Source organism: Micromys minutus (assembly GCF_963924665.1).
Source record: "Micromys minutus genome assembly, chromosome: 26".
Lineage (NCBI taxonomy): Eukaryota > Metazoa > Chordata > Mammalia > Rodentia > Muridae > Micromys > Micromys minutus.
The window spans coordinates 21381178-21404512 of NC_137961.1; the positions used below are offsets into that span (position 1 = coordinate 21381178).

At 34.6% G+C, this 23335-nt stretch overlaps 1 protein-coding gene across 1 annotated transcript in view; it reads left to right on the plus strand.

The window, feature by feature from the left end:
• Positions 1-23335, plus strand: part of MMP16 (matrix metallopeptidase 16) — a gene marked incomplete at both ends in the record, with an annotated part of 220318 nt that overhangs the window by 81883 nt on the left and 115100 nt on the right. The window contains one exon of the mRNA XM_080938684.1: positions 20309-20457. Coding sequence (XP_080794810.1) covers positions 20309-20457 — 149 coding nt within the window. The remainder of the gene's footprint in view (positions 1-20308; positions 20458-23335) is intronic.

A 23335-nucleotide genomic window follows, 5' to 3' on the forward strand; every position in this document is an offset into this window, starting at 1 on the left:
CCTAATTTTTACTTCTGCGTTTTTTATACATCATTTGTAATTCTGAGTTTGTGATTATACCATTTTCTATTAATTGTTACATATATTTTCATATGTTGTAATGAAATATAAAATATAATAAGGTTAATATTTTATAAAATAATGTTCTAACTACATTTTATATTTTTGTGTAGTTTAGGTAATTTCCATTGAAGTTATAAATAGTTTATGTCTGCTCTTCACTTTTGCTTTAAAAGTGGTTACTGTTGATTAGGCAGAGTATAAACGATGCAACTAAATAAAGTTTTACTTGAGATACAGAACTTAGATTTCTTTGAACAAGAGTAGACTATACTTTGAGGTGATGTGTTAGAACAGAGAGTGGAGAGTTTGGTTAAAGTGTAGTTGAGTGGGCTGGCATGGGGAAATCCTGAAGCTGTGTGGGTGACTCTTCCTATGGGAAGGAGTTCATCTGCATCTTACAAGACACAGAGGAGGGCCTGTGGCACAGTCCTAGAAACAGGTGGTTCTTTCTCTCCTGTTCATAAAAAGACTTCTTTATGGAAGTGCCTCACCTTTGCAACTCTTCTAAACTTGAAATTGGGAGTTTCAATTTTGATTAAAAACTTCATCTATTATGAACTCTCTGTTTATCTCTGTACCCCATTTTTAATTGAGCTGTTCACTTTTTTGTTTTTGTTTTTTTTTTTTTTAGAAATTAACTTCTTGAGTTCTTTATATATTTTGGAAATTAGTCCTCTATTGGATGTAGAGTTAATAAAGTTGTTTTCCCAATCTGTAGATTGGCGATATGCCTTACAAAAGCTTTTCTGTTTCATGAGGTACCCATTTATCAGTTCTAGATCTTAGAGTGTAAGCCACTGGAATTCTGTTGAGGAAAATTTTCACTGTGTGAATGAGTTTGAGACTTTTCCTACTTTCTCTTCCATTAGAGTCAATGTATCTGGTTTTATGTTTAGGTTCTTGACCCACTTGGACTTGAGCTTTGTGCAAGGTGATAAATGTGGCTCTATTTTCATTCTTCTACATATAAACTGTCAGTTAGACCAGTACCATTTATTGAAGATGCTTTCTTATTTCCATTGTAAGTTTTTTTGTCTTCTTTGTCAAAGATCAAGTGTCTCTAGGTGTTTGAGTTTATTCCTGAGTCTTTGATTCTATCCCATGTATTGACCTGTCTGTCTCTGTGCCAGTCAAATGCAGTGTTATCATTATTGTTTTGAAGTACAGCATGAGACCCTAGGAAAGAGCAAGGCTACTCAGGTGGGAGCACCCTCTAAGAGGCAAGGACAAGAGGAATGGGGTAACAAACTGTGGGAGGGGAGACCGGGAGGTACAGGCAATGGCCGGAAGGTACATAAATGAAATAATAATTAATAAGAGGAAATATAACTAAATCAAATCTATGTAGGGAGACATGTGTGACTATTAATGAGTGACAGAGCACTTTAGTATTTTCAAACCTAAGTCCTGGTAGTAATGTCCAATGCCTTCATAGGTCTGACTACTCCCTTTGTATTTTGTGTTGGCCTTTGATTCCATTGGCTTGGCTCTTATTCATTTTTGTGATTACACCTTGTACCTTATTTTATTTGAACTTTATGTATAGTAGGCTGTTCTAGTTCATATTCACATTCCAACTTGGCTTATAAAAGAAGGTTGTGAATGCTTCCAGTCTTGACCTTCTTTCAAATTAAGAGTTCTCTGACAGCAGAAATACCTGGTCAGACCCTGAATAGACTTTTAAATTTGGATTTATTAAAAGAGTAAAACATAAAACTGGCTTTGACTATTGACAAGCATCATTTACAGACTTTAAACCATGACAAGAATCATGTAGAGCAAATGTGGAGTGAAACAAGACATGTGAAGGAATAATAAAATATCTTACTAATTTTTAAAAAATTTTCTTCAAAGAAAATAAACCAATAGTTCTTAGAACACCCTAGAAGTTGCATATGAATCTTTTATGATTAGAAGTGAATATGAATCCTAATATCTACCACCATGTTTGCCTAGAAGTAATAGATATATAATAGATGTATATAATCTTTCAGAAGTGGATAGTACCTAATTTTCCTGTAGTGAGCCTTGAGGAAATGTCAAAGAAATCCTATACAACAGAACTCAAGAATAACTAGATTGTGTGTACCATCCAGAAGCAGGGGGATTACTGTGATTTCATGGCCTCCTGCTTACCTTTAGGCTCACTGAGAGATACTGTCTCAATTGAGTAAGGAGTTAGAGCAGGACACCTGACATCCTTCTCTGCCCCTTGGAAGCACACATGCTCATATAGTGCACACATAGATAGAGACAGACATATATTCCTACATCCTATATACATACATATATTCATATGTGCATGCCACATATAAATACATAATTACAGAGACAAACAGAGATATATTCATACATAAATACAGAATGACAGGCATGTATTCATACATATATATATATATGCACACACTCACACACATACATATATTCATACATACATACATACAGAGAGACATATATATATATATATATATATTCACACATGCATACATATATACATATATTTACTTATACACACAGATATATATTTGTATATGCATACATACAGACAGACACACATGCCTAATTCACACATACATACATTCCTTCACACACAGATACTCTCACCCATGCAAACACACACATACATAAATGAGGGCAGTGAAATGTGTGACCTGGTGGCTGACAGGAGAAGTGGAAGCAGCCCAGACTTTCCAGATGAGAGACTAACAGCGTCCAAACTTCAAATATTGATACAGTTGATTCTGCTGTGCCTCTTCCAGGAATTTCTCACAGGACAAAATTCAAACTTCTTCACAAAACTTCTAAAATTGTATTCAAATGATGACTCACTTGTAACAAATGAAACATTCATTGGCACAAGAGGCCTTAATTAATGTTAAAGTTTTGCAGAATAATCCTGCATAACACATGGCAAGGGTTCACCATCCAGTGCAAATTTTAAGGTGAAATATGCGGTTTAAATCACTAATTCTTTTTATTGCTCTGTGTCAAGCAGTGTTGGTATGTGTAATGATATTTTTAAGGGATGATGTGTATGACTGGGTGCTGGAAAATATAAATTCTAGGTTTATATATGTTTGGGACTGTCAGCATTTATGAACATGTGTGGTTCACACAACATTAAAGTTGTAACGTTAAGACTAAATAGACTGACCATTCCCTCAGAGGTGAGAGTGGATGAATGAGGCTCATGATCTTGTTCCCACAATGCATCTGCTTCCATTTGTTTCCTGTAGTTTGCTAGTATTGGATATCTACTGTTACAATTACTTAAACATACTCTCCTTAAAAATAAATAAGGTTTTTTTTTTACAACTTTATTTTACAAAACAAAGATAAATGTACAGATTTTAAGCATTTTTGCATAAAATTATACAATAAATTTTTGTCAGTACATTTTTTTCAGATATTAAGATAATTTTTACATGAAACTACATGAATATATATTTTTAGTCAGTACTTGATTTTTTTTAAAGGTTTGATAGTATGCATTGAAAACTTAATAGTTACAATGAGCATAAAGTACATGTAAAACAAAATGTAACATGGAAATAGTCAAAGTTTTCTTGTTGTGTAAAGATTTTTTTTGTTTTGTTTTGTTTTCTTTATTTCTTAGACTTCATACAGTCTGTGAGTTGTTTCTGGGGGAGTGCAAGCCTCTGGGGTTAGCATCCCACTATCAGTGACTGCATATTATGTCTGTTCTTTTGGGACTGGGTTATCTCACTCAGGATGATATTCTCTAGATGCTGCCATTTTCTTAAGAATTTGGTTAAGTCATTGTTTCTGGTGGCTGAGTAGTATTCCATTGTGTAAATGTACCACAATTTTTGTATCCATTCATCTTCTGAAGGACATCTGGGTTCTTTCCAGCTTCTGGCTATTATAAATAGAGCTGCTATGAACATTGTGGTGCATATATCTTTGTTGTGTACTAAAGTGTCTCTGGGGTATATGCCCAGAAGTGGAATAGCTGGGTCTTCAGGTAGTACTATATCCAATTTTCTGTGGTATCGCCAGACTGATTTCCAGAGTGGTTGTATTAGTTTGCAACCGCACCAACAGTGGAGAAGTGTTCCTCTTTCTCCGCAACCTCGCCAGCATCTGCTGTCATCTGAGTTTTGGATCTTGACCAATCTGACTGGCCAAGATCCAAAAATAAATACATAAATAAATAAATAAATAAATAAATAAGGGTTTTTAAAATAAGTAACTCCCAAATAGCATAAATGTGGCAATTAAGGCTAACTAGCTAAAAACTTGATAGGCTACATACATTAAAAAAGAAAGCAACAGAGTAGCAATATATATTATATATACTGTGTTTTACTTATACAAAAGTAATATAGTAAAATATATTACTATACTGTGGAAACATTCATTTCATAGGAAATGTGTACCTTATAGTCTTCTGTTTCTGCTTTGCATTTTAATGCACTTTATACAAGGTAAAATCAATAAACTGGTTAGCTAATTAATATCTACCCTATCATTATTTGTAAATAACATAGTATCTTGCTCTGTTGTTCAGGGTACTCTAGGAATCCCAGTCCTCCTGGAGGCCCATTTTACAGCTTGCCAACCTTAAACTGTGATTATCTAGCACTGGGGTAGAATTCATTTTGTGTAAGGGAGAGCCTTCCTGCTTTAGGATAACACTAGATATTTAAACAGGTGTCATGTATGTCTAAAGATTGGAGGTCTTAGAATTTCCTTCACAGCTCACTTAGGAAGTGAAAAGAAGAGTAGAATGTAATCCTCCAGAACAGAGAGTCTTTCAGACCAAGTTCAGAGCCATTAATGGTACTTCGAGATAGAAAATATATGAAGTAAAAATGATATGGTCAAATTTCATATTCTGACTGAATTTCAATTTCTATTTGATCTTTCAAACTCTTTAGATTAACTTTGTTTAATTCAGCCATGAAAATGCAATTCTATAATTTAAGGATTGATGTGTTAATACCTCAAATTAAGCTTAGTAACAGATTCATTTACAGGTCAGAGTGGTTGATATTTGCACTATGTTTGCATGGTCAATTTGATCTGATGGTTATGGAGTTAAAACTTAAATTACGTAGCCAATAGTAGTTTGCCATGAGTACATTCATGTGTATCCAAGCATTGTGTGTACAAATAGCATGCATATAAACCAGCTAAAAGATACTTTCTTGAATAATGAATCTGAACATTGGAAAAAGTACCTGTGGTGGGAGATAAATGAACCCTAAGCATCATCAACAGTATCAATTTTATTGCTGTCCAGAGTCCTACAGATGCAATGCTGCATCTGATAACCAAACATCTGGTTTATGTCATGCATTTTCAAGAGCAGTATATTCAGTTCTGTAAGAGGAGCGGAACGTATTGATGAGCCTCAATGTGTGTATAGCCTAATGTTAAGGCCCCTTTGTATTGAAACCTCTTACCACGGATTCATACTAAATATCAACATATTTACAGTTTGGGCGATGTTTCAAGTCTTTTGGTTGTTACTGTACACTTCAGTTAAGGGGACACTGTTTGCATTCAGGCCATTTCTCCCATGATGCAAATATTTTGACTTACATTTAACCAATCTTTTCATTGGTCTGTACTTTATTACTACGTGTTTTGGGTATATGTACAGAACATTATTGATATATACAGCTATCTGATTATGCACTGAAACACCAGAATCCTTTGCTTCTAAATATTTTAGTGCCCAGCAAAGACTGATTCTATATTCTTTCCTTCATCTTTCTCTCCTCAGCCCCTTGTAGCTAACAATTTCTATAAAATCAGCATTTTTCAGTCCCACTAATGAATGCATTCCACTAATGAATGTGCATACCTGGCCCCACTTTGTATAGAGCCTTCCAAATAACCTCATTTAAGGAAGTGACTGGATTACATTCATTTATAAGACCGCATACTCTACCGCTGTGTATATGTACCACCTTTGTGATGATCAGATTATTTCTTTTTCTTGACTACCATGAATTGTTTTCAGCAAACATAGAGATGCTGGTTCATCATACTTCACCATTTTAAATTAATTATTTATATATGGTTATGATATTGTTTATTGTTGGGTAGTTGTGCAGTTGTATTGTTTTGCGAAGACTCATTTGCTGATCTGTGGTGGCTGGCACATGCCTTTGATCCCAGCAGGTTGATCTCTATGACTTTAAGACCAGTTTAGTTGAAAAATTGAAAAACAAACCAAACAACAACAATTTTATATGTTGTGTCTGAGGATGACTTGAAAGTGTGGGTCCCTTTCTTCCACCTTATGTATCCTGAGGTATATATATAGGCTACCAGGGATTGGCACCATGTTCCTTTACCTTCTGAGCCATCTTGCAAGACATTTTTTTTGGATTGTTGCTCCTTTTTTATATATTTTTTTCTCATGGATATGGAGATGTGCTTGTGTTCTGCATTTTTTTTTTTTTTTTGCTTCATTCCTTCTTCCATTAGCTTTAACAGCTTGTGCTGGTATCTTTGGAGGGAGGTTGTGTGCATAAACTCACCTCACGTTCATTTAGTGGAAATTTAACTTCTTTGTTTATACCTGGGTATCATTTATTCCCCTGATTACTGTTATAATAAGGGCTTACATAAAAGTGGGGGTGTGTCCATTTTTCAATCTTCATATTAACAACATTTTCTGATTATCTCAAAATCATGTGATCTCTCTCATACACATTGCTATACAGAGTTTTTAGGAACCTTTTATAATTACCTAGAGTAAACCGTAAAAATAAATTTCATGACATTCACATGCTTGCTTTATCCACAATACCTCAGATTCCATGAAGTGTGCAGACCCCAAATGTGGATCAAAGGAGACAGTCACCCGAGTGGATGCTGAAACTAATTCATATGAATAGGAAGTTGCAGTTTTGTTGTAAGATGTTATTACCTAATTTATCAAGACAAAATATTAACATGGAAGCATTAGAAGAAGAAAGGATGAAAAAAGTATTCAGAGAACTTCCCAAACCTGTAAGGGGATTGATTACACAAGGTGAATTCATTTAAAATTGCTTGTTTATAAACCTCGGTGAAACACAATGTCATAGTCAAAATAGGTAAATGTATGTCTTTTGCTTTCTTTTCATCTCTTTTCAACATATTTTAAAATCATATGGGTCATCTTTGACAATGTTTGTCAATATATCTCATCATACATATCAGAATTATAGCATTGCTCGTGAAATATTAAACAGAAAAAAATGAACTACCAATTACATTTTTTTACATGTTGCTTGGGAGGCTGATAGATGACAGTATTGAGAAGCTTCAGCAGAAGCCAGAAAGAAAATGAGAGAAGCTGTTTAGATTTATCTAGTTCTATTGGCAAATAAATAAAATCATTAAAATAATACAAAAATCAATGAACAGGTTTACGAATTTGGAAAGAAACAGAAAAATATTAGTCATCATAATAAGAATATACAGGATTTGGTTTTTATCTTAATAGAGCAAATAATAATATATATTTAAAAATAATAAGATTATTATTCAATTTGACTGGATAATGAAAGGGATAATAAAATGTGATTATTTAAACTTTTATGCATTTTGAAAGTAACTAATGTGAACTATCGGTGAAGTGATAGGTTTCTTATGTTGTCGCAGGTTTGCTATATTCTTATTTAGGAAAAGAGGTGAAGAAGGGGATTATATACATGAGATAGATTTGTTATTCATTGACAATTGTTTATGGTCACTTTAAGAAATTCAACTGAAAAATTGAAGTTCTTTTTCTTTAATTTGAATATTTTCTTTACTTACAATTCAAATGTTATCCTATATTCCTGGTTTTCCCTCTGGAATACCCCTATCTCTTCCCACTTCTCCCTGACACTATGAGAAATTCTCCACCCACACATCCACCTACCCACCCACTCCCTCCATCTCCCCACCCTGGCATTTCTCTATACTGGGACATGGAGCATTCACAGGGCCAAGGGCCTCTCCTCTCATTGATGCCCAATAGGCCATTCTGTGTTACATTGGTGGCTGAAGCCATGGGTCCTTCCATGTGTACTCTTTGGTTAGTGGTTTTATTGTTGTTCTCCCTATGGTGTTGAAAACTCCTTCAGCTTCTTCAGTTTGTTTGTTTTGTTTTGTTTTGTTTTGTTTTGTTTTTTCTAACTTGTCCATTAGAGACTCCATTTTCAGTCCAGTGGTTTGTTGACAGCATCTGACTCTGTATTTCTCAGGCCCTGGCAGAACCTCTCCAGAGTTCCTTAAATTAAAATTAACAGCATCCTCCAATTCTGATCCTGAATTAATTCCTATCTACCTATTCTATTTCCCTTTCCGAATGAGATTCATGTGTTCTCACTGTCCCTTACAAATCTATACCCAACCTATCTGGTTCTTTAGATTGTAGGTTGGTTATCACTGACTTAAAAACAAACGTGCACATTATATATATATATATATATATATGTATATATATATATATATATATATATATATATATATATATATATATATGTATGTATGTATGTATAATCAAATAATAACATTTTGTCTCACTTCGTCTGGACTATCTCACTCAGGATGCATTTGTTTGTTTATTTCTTTTTGTTATTGTTATTCTATCAATTTACGTGAAAATTTTATGAGATTATTTTGTTAACTGCTGAATGATTCTCCATTGTTAAACATACCATATTTTCTATCTATTCTTTGGTTGATCAATTCTTGATGAGTGAAAATTGCCATAGCTTTTGTAAACAGTATCGCCAGATTCAGTTGATTTCTTCTTAAAACTTTCTGTCATGTCATGCAGTTTTTCAAAGTTGATAACCGTGGATTTCTTTGGAAATTTCAGTATGCAGTAAGGGTTCAAAAACTGAACAGGGCAAACAAATCCTCACAACTTAGTCTAAGTTCTTTTCCAAGTGTTTGGAAGACTGATGCAGTGTCATCATTTGAGGTAAATCAGGACCAGGGGCTAGAAGATATGTAAGGACAGCATTATTATTTTTCTGTTAAAATGTTGAAAATCTGAGGCTACAAATTTTCTATTAGCAATAAGTTCATAAGCACCATTATTGCATTTTGGATACACCATAACAATAGTTGAATGTATGTATATGTATTGAATGAATACATGTATATATATATATATACATATTTATACAACATATATATGTATTTATTATTTACACACACACACATATAATAGTTGAATGAATGTATGAACATTTCTGTAAGCGTTAATGAAAATCTTCTCAACACAATGAGATCTAAACCTATAAAATAAATGTACATTAATTGACTTATCCAATTCACAATGTATCGAATATTCTATAATATCAAATTATACAGTTTAACTGTATTTATTCATTTAAATTTATTGTTTAAAATACATTATGAGTCACAAGAAGTGTTTCTTAAAAGCTAGGGAAGCTGTATGTCCTATGCTGATGCTAAGGAAAGGGTGAGTCTAGAGCAATAGTCATTATATGGCCTGCCATAAGGTTAGACTTTTGAATCTTATAAGAAGAAAGTCTAAATTTCCAATATCTCTATACTTGCAGTTTATAGTGTAGTTTGATTTTCCCAGATGACTGTCCTAATACTGATGACATTTGTCCTCACGGAGAGCCAGAATATATAGAAGTAACGTTTAGTTTCTACTCTGGCTGATGTGAGGTATCCATGGAGACAGAATGTAGATGGAAACAGTGGATGGAAAATATGAGATACATTTCTAGAGCCCTAGAGAGGGAGTTCATCTGAAATTACACTAAGAGAAGTTTCTCTACTTCTCAACACACTAAGATCACAAAGGTGAGCCATTTCAAATTTTAGTTTGCTTTATTTATTAAGCAAAAATATTGTTTTAAATTAATCATTAATGAGCTGTAATAAGAGTGCATGTTACCGAGGTCATTGTGATTAATCAGTACACATACATTCCTGTGGATTGTGGAGGGCATTGTCATATGCTTTCTTTGTCATCTCTGTGACAATATTATTCATATAAAATATTGACTTTTAGCCAAGTTTTAATCATAATTCCATGAAGACAATTTCTGTAATTCTTCTAAGACATTTGAAAAAATAGAAGGTTTTCTCACAGTTTATCAGTAGCTTATCACACAGACCTCAAACAGGGCTACAGTTCTCATCAGAATGGGAAAGTTTAACACTTTCACTCAAGCATCTTCCAAGATACTGACTTCATGTTGTTGACAAGCATTGAGTGTGTTCATTTATTCATATACTCTTTGACCCATAGGGAGATGTACTATATTTGATTAAATGTACAACTGAGGACATGGTTCTTTTCATTGTTGTGAGATGAAAGTCAAAAGTAAGTCTGACATGTCTTTATACATCCTGGAATATTTTTATTAAATGTGATAAAAGTAAACAAAATGTTAAGCATATAAAAGATAAACAATGCTAATGACTGATTTTCTGTTGCTCTTCAATTTCACCTGCTTGAATTAGCTTCACTTAATATTTTATCATGTAACATAATAATATTTTTTGTGTATCATCAAATGTATAATAAATAGATTTACACATATATTCACTTAAAAATATGCTATGTGTGCTTTTTCATATTGGTCCATGTAAATTGGATGGTGAGGAGAAGGTACAATTGAAAGAATTTATACATGAAAATATTCATTCCTAAATATGTCTACATGACTTTCTCAGAACATGTGGTAGCAGAGAAATGATTTGTCTGTTTGAAATATTAATATAAAAACTATAGATAGTTTGTTTAGAAATTTAACCTATATTACATAAACTTGCCATCACTCTTTGCAAATTAAATGAGGATTCATGTTTCATATCCACTATTGTTGAGGTTTTATGGGCTATGTTATTTTAAAAAGATTATGTCTTTCTATCCAATTATTGCTGAGTGAGTATACTATCCTTAATACCATAACGGTTGTGCTCTATTCATACATTCCATATTTATACATTCTTACAACTTCATTAAGCACTCTGAGACCTAACCACATACTAAGAGCATTGAGAGGCTGGGCAAGAAAGTACAGAAACATGAACACTTCAGGGAAAATAGGGCATGACAGCCAGGGCATGAAAGACAATGAGAGTGTAAGCCAACAAGAACACAGGTCGTCCAGAAACAGGCCAGAGACTGAATAGTTTTATTTATTTTCAGGAAAAAAAATAGTGCGCAAAGTTTGGCATGTAGAACTTTTGGAGTCTATTACATTTAAGACTAAAGTATTTTAAGCAACGTTAACAAGTGAAGACAATAATCATGATGCCAATAACAGGTATGTTAGGTAAAGTGCAAGATCATTTAGGAAATTTGCTATTTCTGGATTAAGTAGAATAGATCAAAGTTGAAAGACTTCTGAGCCAGGGCAGCTAATTAGGCACTCAGAAAACTTTCACAATTATAAAGTGTCAGGGAAAGACTCCCTAATGTAAGTGGTCAGTTAGAACATTTGAAGATTGGCAACTGTTCAAAATACTTAAATATTAACATTAGAAGTACTTTTCCAGATGTTTTTAGCAGTCTTTCTCCACGGACAAAACACCTGCTCCACGTAGGGTGGGTGCCCTGCCATTTGCTTTTAGTGCACCTGTTCAATGGGCATGCTTTATTGTTTCTAAACGTGCTCTAAAGTTTGTCACATATACCATGCTGTTTACCTAATGCCCAAAACTTTATGCTTCAAATATATAATTAGAATAAACACAGTGGTGATTTTATTGCTTACACAGTTACTCCAATTTACAAAATAATTCATCAATTGAGCTAACACTTCTACAGAATATTCTATATCAGAATATGATTTACTTTTTCACCACTGTACTGGTAAATTGATTAAACCGCTTTGGCTGCGGGTAGGTCACATGCTATACCCACCCAAGAGCTCTCTGGACACATGAAATGCACACACACACACACATACACACACACACACATACAGAGGCTAATTTTGATAGACTTTGACTAGCTCAATGGCTGGGCAACAAAGCATATGAAATATGCTTTAATATTTGTAAATTACTTATGGCAAATTTTGAAACTCTATATGAATGATATGCTCAGTACTAATATTCATTAAGCTATATATATATATATATATATATGCATAGAAATGCACTGTGTCCAACTGTCCAATGGTCAATAAGCAGAGGGAATAGTCATAAAAGCATCCAGAAGAAAAGCAACTAGGCTTGTAAGACATGATTGGGCCTGGGGTAACAGAGATGGGATGTTGATTTAAGAAGTTGACTAAGGAAAGTTGGAGGGGAGCATGTATGGTAGCCACAGGGAAGATTGGAAGTGCCCAGCCATTGAGTTCTTTAACCAGCCTGAATCTTTCTTTCTTTCTTTCTTTCTTTCTTTCTTTCTTTCTTTCTTTCTTTCTTTCTTTTCTTCTTTCATCAATCATTCCATTCTTTTACATCTCAAATGATATCCCACACCCTGGTTACACCCTCCACACACACACCTCCCATCACACAATAACCCTCCTCCCTCCTCTTTACCTGTATGGGGTTGCTCCCTTCACCCACACTCTTCCACACCACCACTCCAGCATCCCCCTATTTGGGGGCATCAAAATCCCTGGAACCAAGGGCCTCCCCTCCCATTGCTGACAGGGAAGGCAATCCTCTGCTACATATGTATCCTGAGCCTTGCTGCCCTCTAGGTACACCCCTTTGTAAGTGGTCTAGTCTTTGGGAGAAGGTGGGGGTCATGCCAGCCTATGCTGTTCTCCCAGTGGGGTTGTACTACCCCTCTGCTCCTCCAGTTTTCCTGCCGCTTCCTCACTAGGTTCCCTGAGTTCAGTCTGATGATTGACGCCAAACATCTGCATCTGCATTGGTCAGTTGCTCGCCTGACCTCCCAAGAAACTGCCACACTAGGTTCCTGTCAGCAAGCGCCTCTTGACCATTGCAGCAGTGTTGGGTTTGGTGTCTGAAAACATAAATCCCCAGTTAAAGCCATTAGAGGACTCAGTTAGAGGACTGCATGATCTAGTTTGTCTGTAGGCATGCCTGTAGAGGATTTGTTTTACTGATTAAATGGTCGTAAAGAACACATGGCTTTAATTTTGTAGAATGACCTTAACCTTCATCAGTTGTTCCTCAAGATAGATTCGACCCAAAGTAAATGAGTCATGTACTTTATACGTTACCATTGACATGCATGTGGGCCTGGGCTACATAAGATCACTAAATGAGTAAGGAAGAAACCAGTAAGTAGTATTTGTCTGTAGTTTCTGCTTCATTTCCTTCTTGAATTAGCTATATAAAATATTGTCTTTTATTGTTAAATTTTCTTATATGCATTCTATGTACTTTCAACAATCTCAGCCTAACCAATTCTGCTCTCTTGCCCACATCTCCTAATACTGATCATGTCATTCATATCAACCTCTCTACACTGTGGACTTCCACGTCCTCAATTAAAACAGCTATTGGAACACAGACAATGCTTTTAAAAAGACTGGTCACTGCAAGGACAGGTCAACCTCTGAATAAAAAGCTGCCTTTTCTTACTTTGTGTTTTATAGGATGCTCATATAACCATACATGAATGTGTAAAGAAATGCCCAGACATCGAATGGGAGATTTTGTAAAGGGCAGTTATTCTGTAGGTCCTGAAGGAGACTGATTAATTATAGCATCTCTCTAGTGGTAGTGAAGGTGACTGTGCTTCCTGAACATGAATGGGAGTCATGCACGTGACTCACAGCTTGAACATGATTTATAGAAAATTCACATGCCTCGTTGTTTATCACTTCTCTTTATTCATCTATAAAAATTATAAATCTCATGGGGATGTTCTTGCTTGGGATTTGCGAGGAAACTGTGATATAATGTGTAATCGTATCAGCATGTGTTATGCCTATGTAGTCATGCTCTCTGTTTGTTGGTGGTGGTCATTCGAGTCATGGTGGTTGTGTTTGAGTTCGAAACACCTTTTCACAATGTTATACATATGGAAATATGCCTCCTAACAGTCATCAAGGAATATAAATAGACTGCTGAAAAAACAGTAGAAGCAATAGGAATACAAGGCTGGAAATTCCCCTAATTTTATCTGGCTGACGATGAGATCCCAATTAAGGGAGTTAAACAGCTTTGTCCCTGGAGATCTGGCATTACGGATTGGTGGGTTTTGTCTGCACAGCTGCCAAGTAAATAGTGCAATTCACTTATGTAAAACTTAAAAATTCTTTTCACATTAACATATTAAGTTTTATGTTCCCTCATAGGTGAGAGAGTTTCAAGTTAATATAAAGTATATCACCTTGATGTTTATTACAATTTACACTAGCAAGCTGTTTCCCTGAAAGTTTTCATCTGGCAGTTTTTAGTCTATCAAGGGAAGTCAGATCTCAAAGCAGAAGCATGGAGGTAGAAACTGAACAGTAGACAGTGAGGGACCACTCCTTATTCCTCTGCTTTCCTCTCCTGGTTCAGTGTGCTTTCTGATAGATCCTGGAACCACCTTCTTATGAGCGGCACAATGTATAGTCACTTGGGCCCTTGGACATCAGTCAGTAATACAAAATATATCCTCAGATGTACCTACAGGCCAGTCTGGTGTGGGCTCATTTCTCAATTGCTGTTCTTCTTTGTCTATGCGTATAGCTTGTGACAGGTTGATAACAAATCACAATCAGTTCCTGCTTTATTCCAGTTTTCTAAGATGCATAGGTGTGTGTGTGTATATACATAGATACATAAATAAAACATGTGTATATTCACACACACACACACACACACACACACACACATATACATACACACACATAAATGGTAAAATGATCAGTGGGGTGAACTCTGTATCTGAAGTGAAATACAGTGATTCATTCATGGTGGGAATAAAATAGAGTTATGAAACCCATTTAGATTTTTAAATGAAGAAAAAAAAAACCCAATTTCTGCCAGGTTAACTTATTCTACCAATTTTCAACATGACCACTTCTGAATTCAGACATATCTATCATTTTCATATTTTCCTTACTAGGCAGTTATAATTCATGTTTATTGCCACTTTTCAAGCTAGAAAATACAAATTCTAAATTTTACCATTGCTTATGCCCTATGGATAATGGAATTGCACAGAAAAATATCCTGCAGTTTTTGTGACTTTGTGGATGACACCATAAACTATGGAGTTAATCACCTAAGTGTTAATTTTAGTTTGTAAGAGACCTTAGTGCTTCTGTGTGGAAGGTTCAAATGAAGTAAGGTGATTACTTTGCTAGCTTGTTGGATAAAATGTAGTTATGTTTTCAAGGAGCAGTTGTATTAGATTGTGATTCATCCTTTACACATTTCAATATCTATGATAGCATGTTGAAGTTTGCTGTCAACCCCGAAATGTCTACAAATAAGTTTCGAAAATAGTAAAAATGTTTATATAGAAATAGAGTTTTATTTAAAACTAGGTTACCTCTGTAAAGTACATTTATCATCAGTGGCCTTCCTAGTTATGGGGAAATACTGTGACTTGGATTATGGGTAATAAATATAGGAGAATCCCTGTGCAATGTCAATGTCGATAAAAGATTATTATTTAACCTAACTGAGAATAGCAGGTCAGTCTCAAATTGGTCTTGTATATTAGTACAATCTTTTTTTCTCAGATGTACCTACAGGCCAGTCTGGTGTGGGCTCGTTTCTCAATTGCTGTTCTTCTTTGTCTATGCGTATAGCTTGTGACAGGTTGATAACAAATCACAATCAGTTCCTGCTTTATGTGGGGGGGGGGGCTTCTAACTGTATCTTTAATTTATTTTCAAAGAAAAAAGAATTTGAAAGCAAACACACATATGGGACTTTGTTACAAATGAATAAAGGTAGAAATGAGTCAAAGCCTATGAAATATCAAGACAAAGCACAGACATTTTGCATACCACTAGAAGCTAAAAGAAAACATGAGATACAAGGCAGGTTTCCTCACATATCACAGACAAAACCTGTCAACCAATATTTTACTGCCAAGGTGTCTAGTATTCAAACTGGTCACAATAAATTTCTCTTACTTGTAACATAATTATAGCAATCTTATACACTCCCTTCTTAGAAGTCATGGATTACTCTCCCAATCCACACAGAAGTCGTCCATAACAAATCCCTTTTCATAGGAATTTTTGATCAGTATCTGCTTCTTAGAAATGGCATCCAATGTGGTTGGTGACCAGCCTTGAGAATTATGAGTGTGTGAGAAATGCCAGAAGAGAGTTGGTAAACATGTTTCCTCCTACTGATGTAGGCAAAAGTTTACCACTAGTCTTTCTTCTTGCCCACGTAACATCACAGCTTTTTGCTAAGAGATGATCATGACCTGTTCACATCTACTCCTATTCTGACGACAATGTCTAGCACTTTTCTTGTTAACTTACTTCTGTATTTAGCTTCTGGGGTTTCATGGACTTTTGTTGTAGGACCTTCAACACCGTTTGTGATATCATCCTGAGTAAATAAGACCATATGAAATCTTTCATTTTTAAATTGGTTTATTTATATTTTTTACAACTTTATTTAGAAAAAACAGAGATACATGTACAGACATCTAAAGGCATTTTGACATAAAACTATATGAATATATTTTTTCAGTACTTGATTTTTTTAAAGGTATGCATTAACTTTTCAACAATAAAAGAAATTTTTCATAGGAATATGTTGCTGGACTAAGCATTAAGTGAATTAAAACTAAAGAAATAAAAAGGAAAGAAAGGATATGACTGCTCCTTGGTATGGTGAAGGAGAAAATGTATTGTGGATAAAAGGGAGAACATAGCTGGATGCAGAAAGAGGGATTCTAAAATGGACAAAACCAGACTCAACTGGGCCATGTGGGGAGAGAGAGAAAGAGGAAGGAAAAATGGAGACAGGGCCAGAAGGTATAGAAAATCTTTTTTGATAGATCCCATTCCGCAGAGAGAATCATTGTTCAATCCTGCTTCCTAGAAGATAACCCACTAAATGTAGAAAATCTGAAATATAGAACATGCATGACTAAAGTCTAACACAGTTCGTACACTGAAGGTGAAGTCACATAGATTCTCTTCAATTCTATTTTTGTTCTAGTGGCAATGACTAGATTTACTGGGTGGTAGGCAGGCCAATTGTCCTTGAACAACCTTTGTACTCTTAATGTTTTCGATGCTCTTCAATTGATTTTATCTACTGACAACAGTAAAATAGAAATAAATGAAACATTACAGTAGCTGTCACCAAAGTCCAGTCTTGATAATGTTTTCCATTCCACCTGTTTTAAGATATGGGTAATTTCCAGCATTTTGTAATTTTTTAAAAGGCTTTCAAAAGACTGCTATGTTTCACTCTTGTCATATTTTAAGGCAAGTATCAACTTGAACAGACAATTTTAATAGTAAGAAGCATAAATTATACGTCTTACTGCGAACAGATTTTACTGTGCGCTTTCTATGCTCTGACTGTAGCCTCATGTTGGCCTCAAATGCGCACTTGAAGAACATATTCCCTAAGTACCCATAATGTGCATGTGAGCACTGAATGTGCACTTTAAAGATTCCAAGTCACAGACCTATCTCAGGAGACAATCCGGTGTCATCTGTAACAAAGGAGTGAAGAGAATAAACCCAAGTTAAAAAGAGGAAAGTACTTCCAGTAGTATGCCTGTGAAGAAGGATGTCTGTTAAAGTCCGTTAAACATGCTTATTACATGTTCATCTGTGTGTGTGTGTTTACATCTATAGACAAACATGTAAGATTACTGCAAAAGAGAACAATAGTAGATACTGTACTGTTAGAACGGATACTATTAAGAACATGCCGTAAGTCAAATCTTCAAATATCTGTTTGTAGGCTTTGTCCAAACATTTTTGTAAGTTCATAGAAAATGTCCTCCTCAGCTGACAAACACACAATACTGACACATCACAGGAGGTAAACATACAAAATCCCATACCTTGCATGTTGTTTAATTATGCTTAATCCTTACACAGCAAGAAAACTGACTATTTCCAGGTTACATCTTGTTTTACATATACTTTATGCTCATTGTAACTAGTAAGATTTTAATGCATAATATCAAACCTTTAAAAAAAATCAAGTACTATCAAAAATGTATTCATATACTTTTACACAAAAATGCTTAAAATCTGTATATTTATCTTTGCTTTTTTTAAAAATAAAGTTGTTCAATTAAATAAAAATAATTAAAAAGAACTACCCACTTGTCACCAATGAGCAAAGCAGCATTTCATACTAACAGCAAGATGTAACAGGAAGCTTGAAGAAAAATAAAACTTCACCTTTACATTATTTGAAATAATATAAAATTCTACACCTTTTGGAAGGCTAAGACACAAACCAAATGTGCACTTTTTAGACATTTTTCATTATGATCTTTATATATTTTCATATTTTTCTATTTCTATATGATCATAGATTTTCATATAAATGGCTTTCTCTTTGCTGTTGATATAAACCTAATTACCAGTAGCTTAGCACCAAGAATAGCCTACTAACAATCTGCTTCCCAGCACATGGCACGTAAGACATGCTTGCTGAATTGTGGAAAAATTACTGAGCTTAAAAGTTTTGTTTATGTATATTACTAAGGGCTTCTTATTCTTGAGCTATAGATTGAGAATATTTAATTTCATGCTAGATAATATAATTGGCTGCCTGATCCATTCAGAAAACACTGGATCTTTCTCAGCTTGCAGCACTAGCAAAGAGGGTACAGGATTGTTTACCCTGACAGCCATCACAGCTTAGGTGAGAAGCATTGTGAACACTTGTCTCCTTTAGGAGGCAGCTCGCCGACATGGACTTTCAGCTGTCACCGCCTTGGCTGCAATGCGGCACTCATCTTTCAATAGCCTGTATCAAGCTGATGACGGTGACTATATGTTTACAAATGTCAATTTTAGAGAATCCACATAAAACTTGATTTTCAGATTTTAAATCTGACATATTCAATATACCTTTTATGAAATTAAATTTTAATGTTACCCAGTTATCTTCCCTTGAAATGTAAATGTCCTGGGCTATATTTTTTTAAACATATGCAATGGCAGTTCTTACAGAAATAATACCTTTCCATAGGATCACTTACAGTGTAAGTAGACCAGGTTAGGGAGACAGACGCTCACAGCTGAATACCTTTAAGTACTTACGCAATTATATGAGACTTAGCAGGTTGCCAAGCAATTCACTGATGGTAAAGAAAACTTGCAACTCCTGGGAAGACTGAGATTAAAAACAAACAAAAAAAATATAGCATAATTGGATTCAGATGGGTACAAGGAACTAATGTATGAATGAGGCTGTGGGGGGAAGTATACCCTTGCTTATAGATGGTGTCTGCAGTGTGTGTGTGTGTGGGGGGGGTGATTCCTTCCCTTTTCTCAAATGCCCTGCATTCTTTTTTTTGTTTGTTTGTTTTTTTTTTTTTTTTTTTTTTTTTTTCATTTCCTGTGACTTCAAGTGGTTCTTGATTGTTGCACCAATTAAGATGAAGAAATTTGGTCCAGGCTAATGCCTCCTCATACTATCTTTTAAAGTCTTTTTCTTAGTGCGGGGATTAGAATCATGAGACCTTTAAATCGACAACTAAACATAAAAACAATAAGACAATTGCATGTTATTCATATGTTTCATTTTATGAATTACCTTAAATAATGATTATATTTCATATGAAAATGTTCACAATCCTGAGAATATCCAACTTCAGTTGGGTAAATTGTTTACATGAAAACTATAGTATATATATATATATATATATATATATATATATATATATATATATATATATATGTACATCATGACTCTTCTATAAAAATCTCCAAACCAGCTGCAGCCACTGTTCAACTACCACATGAATGAAAAACTCTGTAAATTGCTATTGTGCACAATTCTTATGCTTTCCAGCAATAGTGTCTTCATAGACTACTGGAAATTATAATCTTGTAGCTGGGTTCATGGAGAACACATGGAATATCTTTTGTGTATGTATGTGGTATTAAGCATAAAAATTATATACAAGGAACTTCTAAGTAGTCCTTAATCGCACTTTTTTCTAATTCATATTTATTAATATGGTATAAATTATAACTACTAATGAGACTAGAGTATAAATAAAAGTCAGAATATATGGTACCAAGATATAAATTATCTTCATACTGAATTTATTTTATAAGTTAATAGGTATAAATCAATTTCCAGAAGATTAATATTCAGTTGTGAAGTTGACCTAAAGGAACTGTACTTGTGATTACAGGTTTGGTTACAGAAATACGGCTACCTCCCCCCGACTGACCCCAGAATGTCAGTGCTGCGTTCTGCAGAGACCATGCAGTCAGCCCTAGCTGCCATGCAGCAGTTCTATGGCATTAACATGACAGGCAAAGTGGACAGAAATACAATCGAGTAAGTACATTCCTCTCCTCATTCTTTGAGTCCGGTAAAGTCTGAGAAACTGCACAGTTGCCAACAGCCACTACCGGGATACTGTGCTTCATGAACTTGTCTTTGGAATCTATCCTAATTTTCACGTAATATCCAAAGTCAGGTTTGTCCTCATGGACTTAAGAACACATTTTGAAGCAAGAAAGAAAAGTTGATGAAAAATCAAAGCAAATTCATCTTCAATGCCAGTGTTTGGTAGTTGGGTTGTGTATTTTGTGAGTCTGCTGATCACCTCTCTGCAAAGTGATAGCATGTTATCAACTTCACATTGGATATTATGGGACTTCCTACAGGACGGTTAATGGTTTTGTGTTGTACTGGATTCAGAAATGCACTATTTCTAGATTGCTAGGTAACCAATAATACCAGTTCTCTAAATGAGACAAATACTATTGTCACTTGATGTTGGCTACTTTAAATTTCTCAGTGACAAAGAGCTCGTTCATTCCTTAGAGTATAATATTGGTTAAATTATTGTTTTATCCATTATTCTTTCCAATAACATCAACAACTAAATCAAGTGACTACTTCATGAAAGACTAACAATGTAACTATATATGTCCACAGATATGTAATGGCATGTAATTTTTTTTATCACAAGCTCCTAGTTGTTTTTACAGTGTGGTGAAGAATTATTATTGGTTCTGGATGAGAAAAGACAAATTGTTCCTGCCCCCAACCCTTTGGAGGAAGGCAAAAGATTTTTGTGTTTTTAGAATGCTTGGTGCTCGTGAAATCAGTATATCTCTGTGATTTGGTGATCATACATTACTCTGCACAATTGATGAAAATACAAATTTCTTTCTATCTCACCACCACACATGCAAAAATTCCCTGAATACCAAAAGCCAAATGAAGTATAAGGGGATTTCTGAACTCAGATATTTTGGCATTAAGAGTGGGGATATTAACAAGCTGGATATGTCATGAAATAACATTTATTTTTCTTTTTAGAAATGAAATATCATGAAAAAATTCAGTTTTAGTAAGTTAATTGCACCTTTAATAATGAAATTCTGTGTTTCTTTCTAATGCTCACATAAGGTTGTTAGTCATAGTATCTTTATATCCCGAAGAAAGCCTTTAAAATTAAACTTCAAATTAGGTTTTAAGACAATGGGATGGGGAGGGGAATGGGGTTGGGGGAAAGGAGATAACATCTGAAATGTAAATACAGAGAATATCCAATTAAAAAAAGGAAAAAATATTGTCTTCAGTTTCTTACTGATTTTAATAGAGGTATAAGAAATTACTTCTCTGGACCTAGGAAAACAAAAGTCAATAATACATTAACTGCATTGTGCAAAAATTAGAAATCTCATATCAATATTGGGGATAGAATTTCAAAAAAAAACCTCTCATACCTGGTCACCTCTGGTCATTGTCATTAGCTTTTCATATAGAGACATTAGATGTTTCTTAAAAATAGGTATTCATCATCATAAATAAACATAGGCTCTGCTAAAAAGAAAAACATTTGTCTTGAGCTTTGTTTCTGATTGTTAAACAATATTATCACACCTAAGCCCTGCTATTCATCTCAACATTATACTGCTCTTGATATTTTGCTGGTTCCCTGATGCAAAACCATTAGCTCCTGTTTCATTTTCTTGGACCCTCAAACCCCAAAGTTTTATAGTGCAAGAAAATTTAGGATTTGGAAAACAAGTTACATTTTTGAATATTCTAATTCCAGAGAAAAAGGAAGATGTATCATCTCTTACTAAATATTAAAGTTAAGAAGATTAAAGCAGGTCTTTCAGGGGCAGGACAGATGATTCAGTGTTGAGAATGCTACTGAATTGTAGAAAACCTAAATTCAGTTTCCATCAGGAATCTCATAATCACCTCTAAAACCAGCTCCAGAAAGTCAGATTTTTTTCGTAAAAATACATACATAGACTAACAACCCCTGTTTGTTTCTCCCACACACTTGTAAATAAAAACAATATATATCATTTGAAGGGTTAATAAAACAGAGTACTATTAGGTCCTTATTGCTTCCCACAGTTATGAGAAAGGAGTCATGAAGAGGATGGAGATGGATGGGTGTGATTTCCTAATGCTTCTAGGGAAAGATAGGTTATCGTAATAGGCTTTGATGCTGACTGTTTGGTGAAAAAAGATTTTTTTTGGGGGGGTATGGCAGGAGGGTCTATAAACTATGGCTGTGTAGAAATGAATATGAATGTTCCACAGGTATGCAGTCACTAAGGTTCAACATCAAGTAAAATATGCCAGGCAGTGCGTGGGGAATATGTAGCCTTTCTCTGAGTTTCTGCTGTTCAACTCTTGTCACATGTGTCGGTGGAAGACAGAACTGGTATTAAAGAGAAGAACTAAAGATTAAGAACAGTTACAAGGGGAGTCCTTAGGTTAATAAGACTTTCTGCTTGCATGTGGTTTATCTGCTTATTTGCTTCTGTGACTTATTTTAAGCAATTCTATCCTGACTGAATTTTAATATTATTTTTGTTTTTATTGTTTAAGTTAACAATGCATCTTTGGCTTTAATAGTGGTAACTTGGCAGTTATTTATTTTCAGACAAAATTGCAGATGCACCATTACTCCTTCTATTATTTCTTTATCCTCCCTCTTTTTCCTGAAGTCCCTCCCCATCCTGCACGCCTCCTCACGCATTCCTGATCTAGAGAGTTTGGCATTAATCTTTATAGTTCTATGTGTTCTTAATGAAGTAAATACTAGTGAAGTGTTGTGAATCAAATGGGTTTTTTTTAAATTGAACAACTTTATATTAAAAAACAAAGATAAATGTACAGATTTTAAAAACATTTTTGCATCACAGTATATGAATACATTTTTGTTAGTACTTGACTT